This window comes from Hevea brasiliensis, chromosome 16 (genome assembly GCF_030052815.1).
Source record: "Hevea brasiliensis isolate MT/VB/25A 57/8 chromosome 16, ASM3005281v1, whole genome shotgun sequence".
Classification (NCBI taxonomy): domain Eukaryota; kingdom Viridiplantae; phylum Streptophyta; class Magnoliopsida; order Malpighiales; family Euphorbiaceae; genus Hevea; species Hevea brasiliensis.
Genome location: NC_079508.1, coordinates 57794121 through 57811561, shown reverse-complemented (window position 1 = coordinate 57811561; position 17441 = coordinate 57794121). Strand labels below are relative to the sequence as shown.

The 17441-nt window shown below is 34.2% G+C and overlaps 1 protein-coding gene across 1 annotated transcript; it reads right to left on the bottom strand.

The window, feature by feature from the left end:
- Nucleotides 1–5468: 5468 nt before the first annotated feature.
- On the bottom strand, nt 5469–7847 carry LOC110672551 (GDSL esterase/lipase At5g55050-like). Its single transcript, XM_021835350.2, has 5 exons — nt 7592–7847; nt 7304–7449; nt 6218–6445; nt 5850–6099; nt 5469–5692 (listed from the first exon to the last, which is right to left on the bottom strand). Exons 1-5 carry the CDS (start codon nt 7845–7847, stop codon nt 5469–5471), a joined length of 1104 nt encoding a protein of 367 aa, XP_021691042.2.
- Nucleotides 7848–17441: the final 9594 nt, after the last annotated feature.

Below are 17441 nucleotides of genomic sequence, written 5' to 3'. Positions count from 1 at the left end.
AATCTAGTGTAAATTTGACACACCATACTCTAACTTTAAGCACTATAATAGTGTAGGTAGTTTCTGAAATTAGCTGATCAATTTTCATCCTATTTTTACTTAGGTTGAACAACTATACATACTGTTCATGACTAATTTAAGCATTTGTCACCTGTTGATGCTTTACTACATGAGGAAAATTCTTATCACTCAATAAGTTTGAGCATATTTAATTCTACTTAGCTAGTTTCATTTTTTAGCTACCTAGTTTCATAATAAGGAATGGCTACTTTTAGAATTGTCTTATCTCGTTAGGCATGTTCATTATATTTATTCAATCCTACTTCTTATTTCAGTTTTCTTGTAGTTTTCCCTACCCTGTATACAAACTTTATAAATGCATAAATGAAATTTGGATTCTAAGTTTTACAAATCCAATTATGATATAAATAGCAGAAATATATTAGTCAATTAACAATAAGAAATTAAAAAAAAAAAACTCAAACTGTCAATGTTTAAACAACCAACAGTAATTTGGGCTACAATCATATTTCAAAAGCATAAAATATGTTTAAATTTCTTGACCAAAATGCTTTACAGACACAAAAAACGAAGTAGGCTCTGCTGCAGATCTACTAAAGGTGCACACATCACCTTTCTTCAGTTCATATCATTAAACAAATGACATCCATCTACTTTCAAACCTAGTCATCCACTTATTATATCCAATTGCTCTTATTGAAACTTGCCTACAAACGTACCCTACTCGTAATGGAATTGATCTTTCAGCACGCTTAAGGGTGATTGTGCAATTTCTTGTGCCAAGATGACTCAGTGCTTCCTGAACTGGAATGTACTATAAAATCCACAAGAAATAAATAAATTTGAGAAAAATTATAATAAATAATTTAAATCATACAATAATTTCATTTAATATAGAGTTTGTAAATAATTACCACTTTATATTTCCAGTCATAATTCTTGCAAACAAATGTGAATGTCCAAGTACACAGAGGTGAGTTGATTCCTATTCAGTTTGCATTAAAACAATAATTAAAATTAATGCATGAAAATATAGAAATTATTAAAAATTCCAAAAACACATACCTGGAGAGCGTAAAGGGTAAGTGATCTCACGTCCTTTTTTGACATATATAGAGGATTCCGAATCATGTTACTCATCTGCTAGACGATTTAAATTTTGACACCGTAACACTTTTTGTTAAAGGTTTGGAAGGTCACTCATGGCAGGTTGCAGTTGTAGTGGATGAGAAATATGGGAATTTATATTTTACAGATGGTGTTGATGAACTTATCAAATACTACAAGTTGAAACAAAAGTTTTGTATCATATTTTCTGTCATCAGTACACAGGAGGTTGATATGTTAATGTTTGATACAAAAGGAGTTGAGATTGATTATGGATTTCCACCATTACCGGAAGTAATTCAAATATCTTCAGATAATGATAATGTAATAGGTGAATGTGCTGACTTTCGCATTACAAGTTTTTTTTTTTTAATTTCTTTCATGCAACCAATAAAATAATAAGAACTTGCTTTGTTTTTTTGTTTATTATTATTAAATTCCATATTTTTTATAGAGCACAACACTGATCCTGATGTAGAACCCCTTCTAACTTAGCCAAACTTTGTGTATATGATGAACACCTTTGATTGGAAATACAAAGTGGTAAACTAGCTATTTATGAATTATGTTGAAAACTTTATTGATTATGTAAATTATTTTTCAAATAATTTTGGACATGTATAAAATGTATCTTGTGTTATTTACTAGAATATTTCAATTGAATTTGCGAAGACGTTTCTTGGTTTGAATGGGAGGTTGGTTCACATACAAGTACTTGGTGTGCATAAATAATTTCAAGTTCAATATGTGACTTGGTTTAGTCAAGAGGGAGTCTTCAAGAAAGCAAGGTTTGAAAAAGGATGGTGTGCATTTGTGTAGGAAAACCAATTGGGAAAGGATGATGAGGTGGAATTCACTTTGACAGTGGCTGATGACAATAGGATTGAGTTTCAAACTGAAATTACAAGGGCTGGGCAGTAGCTACAGTTTGGTTAGGGTCCTTTTTGGTGTTGTCTTGTGTATATAGTATGCTAAGTTTATGTTTCATGAGACAATATGCTATGTTATCCTCTATGTGTGTCTAATGTTTTGCCATAATTTTTATCCTTACCAAGTTTGGAAGCTGGATTTTTTTTTTATTGCAGTATTGTTTTCATTGGCTTGGGACTTCTATTGTATATGAATTAAGCATGTTACTAAGCCTTTGCTGCAAGGAAACTAGCATTTTTTTTTCAAATTCAAGTTATTGTATATCTGCAATATATTAAAATTCTGAAGGATTGCTTTTCCTCATTTGTGAAAATTAAGTCCCTATAACAATACATAGGATGTTATATATAAATAGCAGCAGACTAAACATTTGTTCCTACTATGCATCTTCCAGTTGATGGAAATTGTGTATCTGGATTAACTATTGAGTAAGAGGAACGCATTCCACTTGATCTCTAGCACCCCCCTCTCGACATTTTGTAGCCTGAGGCTTATGTCTTATTTTACTATCCCATCTACTAAGGTGATAACACCATCTTTCAATAGAGTGTTATCCTTGCTAGCTATCCACTTGCCAAACTACATTGGCTCAGTGATTGTGGAAGTCTCATAGGCTTTGGTAGCAGCAACTAGAGGTTGAATGTCTATCTCAGCTTCACCCATGAAGTCATCAGTGGAAAATGTATCTTTATCATAGATCAATTGTGAACAAACAACCCAACCCAGAAAAGTTGAGCTAAAAAAGTCTTTCAAAATAGGCAACATTCTTTTCCAATAAAAAGAAAAATGACTCCATAATACTAAAAATTGCTTTTCATTTCTTCAATATAAAATACAGATAATATACATATATCTAATGTATACATATCCCAAGTGGTTCATATGTATAGAGAAGGTTCAGTAGGCATTTTCATAATTTTTGTTTTAATTCCACTAGACAAACTCAACTCACCAATTTTAGAGGAGGAATATGTTCTGGGATCAATAACATTAGACTCTCATTCCAAACTGGATTCAGGTGGACAAAAATTTCATGGCATTTTTTTTTTAACCTAATATCCAAAACTTAATAAAGTCCATAGTATTTGCTTTATGTACATCAATTAACTAAATTACACCTCCATGCTAATATAAAGTAACACTAAAACCATTGTTGTAAGATCTATTTCTGCTAATCTTAATAAGTGAAGAAAAATAAAACAAAATTCTTTAATAAAAAACTACTCTTGTGCTAAATAAAGTTCTTTAATCATGATTTACTTTTAATAAGAACGCTTACAAAATCTTCAAAAGTAGCTAAATTCAATATCATCAAACCAAAATTATTTCAACAATTTAACGCTTGGACAAATGCATTACAAACAACATCCCAATAACAAAGCCAACGAAGAATTTGTCGGTTTCACTCCAATATCTACTGCATGTTCAAACAGCATCTTCACGTGTGACTTGTATAGCTCTATCAGTTGAGGTAAACTCTTTTGTTGATATTGCGAAATGGATGTCATTGCAACTGCTCTCTCCATTATTTTTTGAAATCAAGAAGTGATTGTAGGCCTCTACAGCCTCATACATGGTCTCGTAAGATTTGTACACACTTTTACTAACACCAATAACCAATGGTGCACATTCATCCCATGAATGATAGATTCCAGGTTTAATCCCAGTGAATACAACATAGACTTTTGTACTACTTTTGTTTTTCTCAGATATATGCTTCCTTGTCATTGTGTGATCGAATTTATCACGTGCCAGAAAATTTTTCTCTCAAGGAAGAAAAGCCAGGAGGCCTAGGACTGGAACTAAAATGCTTTACAATGAAGAGTTTCTTAGAAAGAATATGAATATAGATACAAATAAGGGTTTGTTTAATAAATCAACAATATACTCCTTTAAACTTTTTCAAAAAGGTAATTGGAACTCATATAATATTAATTATAGAAGGTAGCTCAAGAAAAATATGGGAACTCTCATCCTATTTACTCAAGTAGTTGTTAGATAGAAGAGAGAGAATGAAAATTCAAATTTCACTCTATCTCCTCACATCTCTTCCATTCAAAATTTTAATAAAGATAGTTATGTCATTTTATGAGCATTAGTGTCATTTGTGTCACAGCATTTGTGACGTTTAGCACTGTCCAAAGAGAGGTGCAATTATGGGGCCAAAACCAAAAGTAAAATTCTGCAAGCCTAACCAAGAGCAACAAAATCCTCAATAAATTCATAATATTACTATGAATTTGAATGGTCACTTTGATAAGATATAAGGCCAAAGGTTTCCTTATTATTCCTTGTAATATAAGATTTCTTTCCTTTTGTCTTGCAATTACTGGATTGTTCTTCAGGTATTCACCACGTAATTGGGTATAAGGAATATTATAGGAATTTGAACTTTCTCTGGATTCTTTTTCTACTTAGAAATTAATCAGTTTGGCCTTTTGATTTGTTGCTTCTTTTAAAGCATTCAGGAGAATTTCTTTCCAATGCATCAAAAACCAATTTTATGCGAGTACGACAAATTAACCTTAATGTAGCCTCAAGGATATTATATTCTAATGTCAAAAAAATTATTGGGAGTTCTTCAATTTTGTTTGAATTTTCCCATTTTCTAATAGCTAATTAGTTTTTTTTTTTTTTTTTTTTCTCTTCAGTTGAATCATTGGACTTTATTTTTCTGAGAAAGAAACCCGGCATTGGAAAGTCCTTACGAAATACTCACTTTTTTTGAAAATTTTCGAAATACTCCCTTTATTTCAAAAAGCTGTTACTTTCATATTTTTTTTCACATCATTTAAGAAAACATAAATTGACTCACATTTTTTAAATTTCATTATTCCTTTTATATCCCTCATTTTTTCCTAGAAAAATTGTTATTTTTCTCTTTCCTTAGAATTGTTTGTTTTTAAAATATACGAAGTTGCAATTAATTAGTATTACTTGTTACTATAGAGTTAACTAAGGGTAGAATAGATAAATCATTTTTTTAAAAAAATTTTTGTGAAAATAAGCATACATTTTTACACCTTGGCCTATTAATAGTATTTGACAATTGTTCTTATCATAACACCTTGGAATGAAAAAAAAAAAAAAATGCAAGATAGAGATTTGCACCAAATGACTTGGCATATATAGTGATAGGTGCATACCTCAACAAAGTCCAATAAACAGTTTTTTTTTTTAATTGATAATGCATTAATTAGCTAGCCAAGGAGGCATAAGAGAACAAATTGTCCGCAAAGACTCCGGGATACTAGAAAGCCAGTTACAATGAAGAGAATAAGGAGTCTAATCACTAGACAAATTCAATAGACCTTTGACTTAGGTGAAAAGATAAATAAACAATATCTTATTTTGCTCACAAAGGAGATGGTTAGCACATCTGGTATTTATTAGTTTCAGGAGTGGGCGTGTTAAGTAGTCTGCACCAATCGACTGAAATTCATGGGTGTCACATATCTTACTTCTCCACCAAAGAGGGTTAGAGCTGCCAATCTAGAAGCGGCCTCACTTGGGTGGAACCAGTCCCAGAACAAGTACTCTTGGCGATCAGGACAAAGATTTGCACTTGCGTTACATGGAGCTCCTCCATTGAAGTTTCCATTACCACAGCATGCTTGTTTCACCTCCTTGAAACCTGAAAGACGGGAGGTGGTTGTTTATGTATAATACCTATTTGTGGGCTGATTAATGAAAAAAATTATTCAGTTGCAACTCCAACATGGGGCTATTAGCCCCATGGAATAAGATGATCAATTTTGGTGTCTAGACTAATATATGAATCCGTTTCTTACCAAAAGCTAGTGGGTTATCGATGATGTCCAGCGTCATTGTATAAGAATTTCCAAGCGAGTACTTCATCGCTACAAATTGAGAGCTCAGTTTTATTAAGATGGTTTCTGTGGCATTGAAGAATGCTTGAGCCAAATCATTCAACTCCTTGACGCAATCACCAGTTTTTCTGATGAAACGTTCAAATGGACAGCATCCAAGTGCTGGGATACCCACAATGCCAAATTTTCGAGCACCCAAATCATAGAGTTTCTGCCATGTCAACATAGAAAATTTATGCCTAGTCCAGGTAATTATGATTCGGTGATTAGCTCCTCTAGTCCTATCCAACTGCTGTCAGGGAAAAGAACAATATTTTATTGTTTCTAACCTGGAGATGATTCTGATACGTTTCCTGAAGAATGTCCAGGAACTCTTGGACAGTCATTTTCGCACTTGTGTTTCGTTGATAATCGAAGATGTCATTGCTTCCAACACTAATGAGAAACAGTGATTGAGAAAGCAACATGGCATTGTTCTCAGGACCCAGTAACGCTGAGATGTTGTCACGAACTGTGGAAAATTGTTGGATCTGTTCTCTCAATGGAATCACCATTTTCTGTACATATTTAAACATAGCATAGAATTCACTTAAAGTTAGTTTTTCTTCTTAGGCTTAGAAACAAAATACAATTGAAAATTTAACTAAAAATTGAAATATTGTAGTTATATTCCAATTTAAAATTTGACCAAAATTTTAGAAGAGCTATTCTACATGGAAAAACTATTTAATTCCTTTCACATTCCATATAATAAACCAAATTACTCTCATCAGAATCGTCTTCTATACAGATGTCAACTTCTTTCGACTTATTCGTTGTTGATTTATGTGAACTAGGTGGCAGTTAGGAAACCTTTCAAACATAGCCCTGCACAGTGACGAATTTAAGCATCGCACATTCATTTGTGCATATATATTTATTTCTAATAAGCAGATAAGGGTACAAAATTTTTTACATATTCTTAAAATCAATTTGATTCTTAACTTTCAATTAAAACCGAAAAAGTTAAAGCATATCATCTTCTCTTTTGGATCTTAGTTGTTTCTGTGACGTAGCTGGCAAAGTAATTAGCCTTTGTGGGTATCGAGCACATCGTCTCTGGAAATTAAAATGACTACTCCAAGCATCGCATCGCCATGCATTTAAGTTTTTGTTTGATTCGGGGATTGGGAACTAGCTTTTGGTTTTTGAGCTTCCAATGGCTAATTTGGATGTTTGGTAAACATGACATTTGCAACAATTTTGCAGAAGGAGTGTACGTAGTTTGAAATTTTAAGTGCAATGTCCAAAGCTAAGATGTCATCTTACTGATAACAAGTGACAGCTAACTGCAACAGTTGAAACACATAAAAAATGGAATAGGAATGATATTTTGGTTTACAGATTGAGAGAGTAGTGCTGTAAAAATAGCTTACAAATGCGTCGGACCCGGTAGATTCAAGAATCCCAGATCCTCCTGATGCAAAGTTAACACCTTGGAGTATTCTCTTCTTGAAACTGGAACTACGGTTGAGAAGGAAGAAAAAAGGTGGCGGACTCCTCTTGTATCCAAACTGCCTCACTGTCCAAACAAACTTTGGTCAGAGAGTTGGCGAAGTAATTATTGTTAAACTACGAGATTGAGGATAAGAAAATTTGCTTAATTTTCGTGGAAATTAAAAAGCATGCTAGCTAACAACAACTTGCAAGTAGATAATTCATACCAATCTGATCTGCGCTGTTGTAGCCATTGCTGAACCTGCCGGTAGGCACAGAATAAGGAAAATCAATCCCATTGTATGGGAAGTTCGCCTTCGCTTGGCTATCATTTAAGAAATTGTTAGTCCCAACATCAAAGGTTGAGTCACCAAATATGAATATGGCTGGGACCTGCAGGGTAGTCTCGGCGGAGATAAGAGAGAAAAGGGTTAACATCAACATATGAAAACAAAGAAATGAACTAGAACTTGTCAGTGCCATGGGAAAAAGTCTTGGAAGAACTACTTTCCCAACTCTAGCTTTTAGCAGCAATTATACGAATCTCTATTTTGAACTTTAACATGCATATATATGTATATAGTACCCAAAGAATGGACAAATGGACAATAGACACTACAAAAAAAGTGAGTATAAGGGACAATTTTTGGGGATCAAATTTTTTTTTTTATGGTCCTCAAATCATAATTTTTTTTATATTATAGGGGACTAATATATATTTTATCCCTAATTGAATTACTATTTAAAATTGGGGATAACTTTTCTATCATAATTAAAAATTAAAAAAAATTCTCAAATATAGAAAACAATTATATATTTCGTTCCTGAAGTGTGAGTTAAGGGTACAAGTATAGGAGATGACAAAAATTTTTAGTCTCCAAATGTTAAAATTAGAAACATCTTAAGCTTTTTTACATAATTATATAACTATATATTCACTACAAGAATTATGACCTTTTAACGATTAAGAATTATCAATAAAATTAAAATTTCCTTGTTAATAATTTATAAATAATGACCAATACTATAAGTGGTCGTAATTGTATTAATTTTTAACTACCATTATTAAATTCTCTTGTTAAAAAGTAATATATTGATATTTTTTAATTTATTTTTTCAATTTTTAAAAGTCTTTGACGAGGGCAATATTACCCTTGTTAATGAATTATTTTATTTCTTTTAGAATTTGTTTTCCCTCTAGCGAGATTTTCTGTGTCATGAGTTCTTCAAATTGGTAACTTCTGCTCAAAACTAATTTCTCCTAATATTGTAGTCTTAACGTGTTCCTTTAGGGTTCTATGAAAGCAAAATTAATCTATTGTTCATTAGGGTTAAAACTGATTATTCCCAATTCTCGAAAAGTGGATTTGGAAGGCTCTGCTTGCTGTTAAGTGTGGATTTTGAAGAAACTAAGTCTAGGTTTCAGAGACTTTTATGGAAGCAGCTCCGGCAAGGAGGCTAGCTACATGAAGCCGCTGTTCAGTTAGGCAAGGAACAGGTATTTACACACACACACACACACACACACACACACACACACACACACACATATATATATATATATATATATATATATATATATATATATATATATATATATATATATATATATATATATATATTCGAATCTCCCTATTGTCTCTTTCTATTCTCATTCATTTTCCTCCACAAAAATGAACAAGCCAATATCCCAATTTGAGCCCATTTTGATTCTCTCTCTTTCTGATTTTGGGAATTAGAAAGAGTGTCACGACCCAACCTATGGGTCGGACCGGCACTAGGACCTGAGCTAGCCTAAAGCCCCCGAGGCCAGTAGTAAGCCTAACTATTCCTCAACCCAACTGTAAGACCCATTTGGGCCCAATTTCAAGAATTCAACCGGACAGAGTCCGACCATAAAATGGACCATTCAACAGAGAGTTTTTGACTCACTCGACTTGTAAACACAATATATAATAAATTGGGGAGCTCAGCTCACCCTCCATATAATCAAAATGTTATAACTCAAATAGGAGCTTAGCTTCCTCATCCAATCCCATCATGCATACAGTTAATAATTTTACAGATCCAACATAACTTTTATAATGCAGGCCCAAAATAAAAATAAATGCTTCTAATTTATGCGGAGTCTAAAATTTAACTCAATTGTACAAAATACATTAAATACTATTAATGGACCTACGAAGAAGAAGAGCAGGTTAGTCACAACAAATAATCCTCCTGTAGTCTGGAAAAATAGATGAACAGGAGTGAGCGTTTAACTCAGAGAATAAAATACCAATTTTAATCATAATCTCTATAACTATCTAAAGCTAATGCACCATGTGGAGTGAAATGTAACATGGTTATAATTTTCATATCATAATAGTAAAAAGGCAATTTGGAGCACTCACACACCCAACACTGTCAAGCAATACACATATGGGAGCTAATCCTCTATACAGCCCTCTTAATCCAACCTCTGCCAAGCCGGACTTTCGCTTAATAAACTAAATGCGGGGTCCCAGCAAGTGTCTCTCAAGCCGTGTCTACCCCGAAGGACCGGGTCCTAGCGAGTGTCTCTCAAGCCGTGTCTACCCGTCTTGTCCATATCCAATACCATACCACACCCACGCCACGCACACACACTGCTCCACATTACCACAAACAACATCCATGGCACCTCAACAATTATGAATGCAATATAAAACGTGCCTAGTGTTTAACTACATAGATACATATTTATAAGTAATGCATGGGCATGCTTGAACATATAATAATATCAAAATTACAATTAAAATTAATATTTTGCTCACAAACTTGAACCGAGGTCACTGCGGTGGCTGGGTGGAGGAGGAAGGCTATCCCGGCTCACTTGACAATTTCATTGCAATTATCTAATATATTTGACTCAATACAACTTTAAAAAAAATCAAAGACACCCTAAGTTGTGCTGAAAATCCGGTAGAGTCTCCCCTATACCTATGACCTACCCAACCTGCAAAATGGTTCAAATAACACTTCTAAACTCAACCCATTTCTCATCATCATTATATGGCCCCTCCTGGGCCCTCAAAACTAAGCAATAATCACAACATCAGACAACTCAATTATAAGACTTTAAAACTAATATTTTTCAAAAACTATCCAAACTAACTTTAAAAATTCTATAAACCTGCCATGTGGTTCTTAACAATATTATAAGGCTATTGCAATAAGAATCGTAATTTTCTTATCATCCACAAATATTTTATAAATTTTATTCTAACCCAGTACAAGGCAAAAATTGAGTAATGTAGAGTTCGAGTTTACCTATGTCAAATCTAACAACTGGAAAGCGTCCAGAACGTCTGAAAATGGTGGGGTAGCCTATAATCTTGACCTGGTTCTGAAATAGTTCCAGCATCTTATTTGCTCGGCCTGAAATTGCAAATCCGGGAGATGATTGAATTTCCACGAAATGAAAGTACATACGCGAAGTCCACAATACCAGGGTTAGAATAATATATATATATATATATATATATATATATATATATATATATATAATTATTTGAAAATTAGGGATGTTACATTCTTCCCCCTTTATAGAAAATTCATCCTCGAATTTTACACAAGGCAAAACAATGACACATAGTTACATATCAAACTTATGAGTACTTGCTACACATATTCTGCTCTAACTTCCAAGTGCATTCCTCCATAGATTAACTCCTCCACAGGACTACCCATAGGGATTTGCCTTGACCAAAGTTGTCTCATTGATAGTCTACTATGGCTACTAGTTACTCCTCAAAGATCAAATTCTCATTTAACTCCACTGTGTCTGGTCGCAGCACATGAGAAGGATCGGGAACATGCTTTCTAAGCATGAAAATGTGGAATACTGGGTGGATATGAGAAAGGTTTGATGGCAACTCTAACTGATAGGCAATTGCTCTCACTCTGTCCATGATCTTAAAATGTCCTATATAACGGAGTGCTAATTTGCCTTTTCTTTCCAAATCTCATAACCCTTTTCATAGGAGAAACCTTCAAGAACACTGTCACCCATTGCAAATTTTATATCTTTCCACCTTGGATCTGCATGGATGGTTAAAAATTTTTATGTCTATCTGCCCCTGTAGTAGTATGCCAGCTACCATCTTCCTTCTGAGTCTAAATCATCACATCTGACTACTCGTTTACCCTTCTTTTTTTTTGGTCATCTCTAGTACTCATTATAACTCCACTACTCTCGACTTGATATCTGATAACTTTAATCAACTTTGGCACTTACCTTACTTTTATTATGCCCTAACGTGTCTCTTAGTGACTTCAGTCCTCATTCCTTTGTTTCAATAATCTCTGTTCCCCAAAAATATGATTTATGTTCCTTACCCTATAGTATCCTATGAAATGTTTTTCTGTAGCACCTATCATATACATCTCGTTTGAAACCTTTACTTATCCTATGACCTCAATGGTTAATACCTATAAATCTTTTCACTCCCATGATACTTCAAATTTTCAATCTCTTTTGTGTAATTACTAAGGTCCTTAGACCAGCTCCTGTCCATCTTATGTAACTAGTTATTTAGAGCTCCATCCAATGTCAAGCATACCATACACTACTTATCAATATTGGAAAGTGAACTGGGTCTCTTCTCTTATAGGACAAATGTATTTGTATTCCTTGACAACCCAGTTAATGCAACTTTATCGTTTCCCACTCCTTCTCTGGAATGGAAATATCTAGACTTCTTCCTAAAGTTTCTTAGTATGTGGCCTACTTCTGACACATTGGCACTTAGATCAAGGCTCTACTACTCCTTTAATCTATCATCTCATAATAACTTGTTTCAAACATCTCTTAGTGTGTTCCTAGCATACCTATTTCCTCTTATCCTCATCATTATAACTAGCTCTATCGAGCTTTCTTTCTGTCCTTTGGATCTTATCTACTTTCTTTTCCTATTTCTGCTATCGTTGATATCTTTTCAACATGCTGTACTTATTCCTTAATCTTAGTCCTATCTCACCCTTACACCTTTTCCTTCAAGGATGTCCATCCCATCATCAACTTTAACTTTTTTTTTTTTTAATTTCTTAGTCTTATCTTGATTACTAGTTCTATTACTTCGAGAATTCTAACTTTACGATTGACTCCTATTAGCACATTCTTCACATTATGTAACACTTGTAATTAACCATAGAAAGTTCTTTTTGTATCCACTTTTCTAACTTATCTATCAGAAAATTATCATTCCCTACCAGCCTTAGTAGGAAATTGCTCATCCTGGATAGATAGGAGCCCCATAAATTATAAGTTCCATATGAACTAACACGGCTGTGGGAAATATGTGCCATGCCTTAATTCTAAACAAGATACTTCACGTGTATGTTCTCCTTAATATAATCACATATACTGCCCATAGCTTTTTAAACTTCAGCCTCAACTTTTCCCATTAGCAACAATTTCATTCCCTGTAACTCATTAGCCAATAACACTTCCTCCAACTTATAGTTCAAAAGGGTTGTAAGCCCTAGTAACTAACTCGATTTAACTCCTGTCACCTCTCTGATCATACTTTCATACTTAACATTAGGTACACCATTATCGTCATTTTCACCTCAAAAGATTGGATATGTACTAACGCCCATCAAATTTTCAATTAATTGGGTTACTTTGACACGGTCTCTCTTCTTAACATAATCTCCTAGAATCAAAATACAAGCCAATTTGATAAGGAGAAATGTTCTCCCACCATTTATGGTATACCATTGTTTGATAAACAAGATTTAGCTCATATCCCTTAGTCTCTCTTTTTAGTTTCATTATTTCTTTGTAATTATTGTGCGTTATTACAAGATATCAATTGTATCTACTATTTGTTATACTGTTGTCCTGCCTGACATATCATCTTAGAATTTACTATTTCCTTTTTACTCTCCATTTATCTTCCATACTTATAATTATTTGTTCAATGCTCCTTATACTTAGTTATATTCTAAAAGATAAAAGCACTCACAGATTCTTTCAGATCTACTCCAATCTTACCAACAATCACTCCTCTAATCCATGTACTTCTCAATATCTTATAATTATACCTATACCTATCTTGTCCTATTTTGACCATTATTAGCGTTCTGCTACATATTATCATACTATTATTTATTTATTTATTTATTATTACTCTTTTTTTTTACATAATTATTCTATCGATCACACTGAAAATATATGTCTAAATCCAATTTTTGACTCTAGGTCTCACCACTCTAAATTTTAATATTAAGCCTCTGTGACATTATCCCTCATCTTGCATATTTATATCCCTTATGTTGACTTTTATCCAACTTACTCCTACTGATCTTGCTTTTTTATCTGATAATACAATTCAAGTTACCACAGCATGCTCAACAGTTACTACCTACTTTGATCGCACACCTCACCTAATTTCCATTATACTGTCAACAATCAAAAGGGTTCTTATGCCATTGCCCCATTATCCTACCTTGGGGGTAGAAAATAGATAAGGTCTAATCCAGATCTTGTAACTCTAAACTCTAGGCTCAGGCTCCTAACACTACATCAATTATGACCTGCTCTAAGTCCTGTACTTCTGGGTTTCATAACTTAACAATGTTCTTCCTAATGCCATCCTTTTCTACGTTCTCTATCCTTTTTTTTTTATCTCGTTTACCCTTCCTAGAACCACATTCACCTCCTTGGTATTTTGGCTCTATTCTTCTTAATCTTATTCTAATATGTTTTTCCAGTTTATTCTTTAGCCAACTCGTTTTATCTTACCCAAATCTAAACTTTCACTCTTCCATCCTTTAGCTCTATTTTCTTTTTGAACCTGATTGTCATATCAGAAACTTATACCTTTCCACTATCCCTACCACGTCATCTATACCTTAATGCTACTCAGAATTGATCCTCTAACTATCCTAGCTAGACTTCTATTGGCATTCAGGCTATCTCTCCTACTGTATTGGAACCGCACTCCATCTATATATATATATATATATATATATATATATATATATGTACATATTCTATGATTTATCGATGCTAACTTTTGTCCTTTTTCTTTTACTTTATTTGGAGTATACTTTAGTCTTAAGCATTAAGAAACTAAGGATAAACTTAGGGAATAGCAGTCATACTTCTCCTACGTGATCTCTATTCTTGCCCTTTTGGACTACATACTACCCCCTACTACCTTAGGGAGGGGATCTGTAGCAACTCTAATTTTTCATATCCATTTAATTAGCTGAAACTTAAAATACTAGATATTTAAACCCGTCATTCAATTTAAAGGCTTACATACATCTTGATCTTACATCTTATAATTCCTACATGGAACTTGTACCCTCTCCAGAACACCTAAGCTAACAACTCTCTATCTCACGCTACAATCCCATCTGGGACACTACTCCATAAGTCATCATTATCAGTAATAACCTTCGATCCCTCCTGAAAAGATAGGACTATACCCTAACTTACTGCAACAAAGGTACTACATTTACCACCTTGTCAAAATCATGTCAAATTAATGACTCTCTTATCATATCATAGCTCTGTAAATCATTAATTCATAGTTCCGACCTTCCCTAGGTAGTAGGGTTGTACTTTACACCTTGCTGATACACAAAAGATATACTATTCTCACTAAGCTCTAAGCAAAACATCTATCGTACTACAAAAACCATCCAAAATTCCATACCGAAGACCAGATGATCTCACTCTATAGATGTCACCTTTACTTTGCAACGAATCCGTAACCTCTAGTCTAATGGCAACTCTTGATGTAACTCGAGCTCATGCTAGGGTAAATGAGTAACTGACTCTAGTTACCACCCAACTGTGACCTTTCGATATTTTAGCTCTAGATCCCTAACCAGAAGTTCCCAACTCCTCTGTAGATATAGAACTCTATTCTGGCATAATTGTACCAAAACAGAGGCCATCCGCAAACACCCTCATTATGGAGCACCACGGGGATGCACGCAGCTCTACACAATAATCTCATGTCGTACTATAATCTGCAGCTTACATAGCAGACATCAAGAACATTGTATAGTTACTACGATACGTCTTGACAAACTAGGTCTCCTAATCTCTTATCTCTCTTGAATATACTATTATCATAAACTTACTCTGACTAGGTCATCCACTGAAAACTGCCAGCAGTGGTATCCTCACCCTTATCTAGTGCAATTATACTATCAAAACTCACCTTTATGTACTCGTGCCTAGCACCAGATAGGCACAACATTTACACCCATACTGATAGAAATGTAGTGTTTCTTGGAGAATGTATTTCCATGGCAGACCTCAACATGTCTACTAACTCTATTTCACACTTCTATGTACTTTACAAAACTGAGGTGCTAAACTGAAGCACTCTTATATTAATTGAGGAATAACGCAGAATCTAGAAACGAAGAATTATAGAAAAAAGATGAAACAGAATCCTATACTTCGCATGTGACAACTCTAGGTGCACACTTTCCCATGAATCTAAAGCTTAAACTCTGATACCACTTTTGTCACGACCCAACCTATGTGCCGGACCGATACTAGGACCTGGGCCAGCTTAAAGCCCCTGAGGCCTGTAGTAAGCCTAACTATTCCTCAACCCAACTCTAAGGCCCATTTGGGCTCAATTTCAAGAATTCAACTGGACAGAGTCCGATCATAAAATGGACCATTCAATGGAGAGTTTTTGACTCGCCCGACCTGTAAACACAATATATAATAAATTGGGGAGCTCAGCTCACCCTCCACATAATCGAAATGTCATAACTCAAATAGGAGCTTAGCTCTCTCATCCAATCCCATAATGCATACAGTTAATAATTTTACAGGTCCAACATAACTTTTATAATACAAGACCAAAATAAAAATAAGTGCCTCTAACACATGCGGAGTCTAAAATTTAACTCAATTGTAGAAAATACATTAAATACTATTAATGGACCTGCGAAGAAGAAGAGCAGGTTAGCTACAATAAATAATCCTCCTGTAGTCTGGAAAAATAGATGAACAGGAGTGAGCGTTCAACTCAGAGAGTAAAATACAAATTTTAATCATAATCTCTATAACTATCTAAAGCTAATGCACCCTGTGGAGTGAAATGCAACATCATCATAATTTTCATATCATAATAGCAAAAAGGCAATTTGGAGAACTCACACACCCAACACTGTCAAGCAATACATATATGGGAGTTGATCCCCTATACAGCCCTCTTAATCCAACCTCTACCAGCAAGTGTCTCTCAAGCCGGACTTTCGCTTAATAAACCAAGTGTGGGGTCCCAGCGAGTGTCTCTTAAGCCATGTCTACCCAGAAGGACTGGGTCCCAGCGAGTGTCTCTCAAGCCGTGTCTACCTGTCTTGTCCATATCTAATACCATACCACACGCACGCCACACACACACACTGCTCTAAATTACCACAAACAATATCCATGGCACTTCAACAATTATGAATGCAATATAAAACGTGCCTAGTGTTTAACTACATGGATAAATATTTATAAGTGATGCATGGACATGCTTGAACATATAATAATATCGAAATTATAATTAAAATTAATATTTTACTCACAAACTTGAACCGAGGTCACTACGGCGGCTGGGCAGAGGACGAAGGCTATCCCAGCTCACCTGACAATTTCATTGTAATTATTTAATATATTTGACTCAATACAAATTTAGAAAAGACCAAAGACACCCTAAGTTGTGCTAAAAATCCGGCAGAGTCTTCCCTATACCTATGACCTACTAACCTGCAAAATGGTTCAAATAACACTTCTAAACTCAACCCATATCTCATCATCATTATATGGCCCCTCTAGGCCCTCCAAACCAAGCAATAATCACAACATCAGACAACTCAATTATAAGATTTCAAAACTAATATTTTTCAAAAAGTATCCAAACTAACTTTAAAAATTCTATAAACCTGCTCTGCGGTCCTTAACAATATTATAAGGCTATTGCAATAGGAATCGTAATTTTCTTATTATCCATAAATATTTTATAAATTTTATTCTAACCCAGTACAAAGCAAAAATTGAGTAGTGTAGAGTTCGAGTTTACCTAT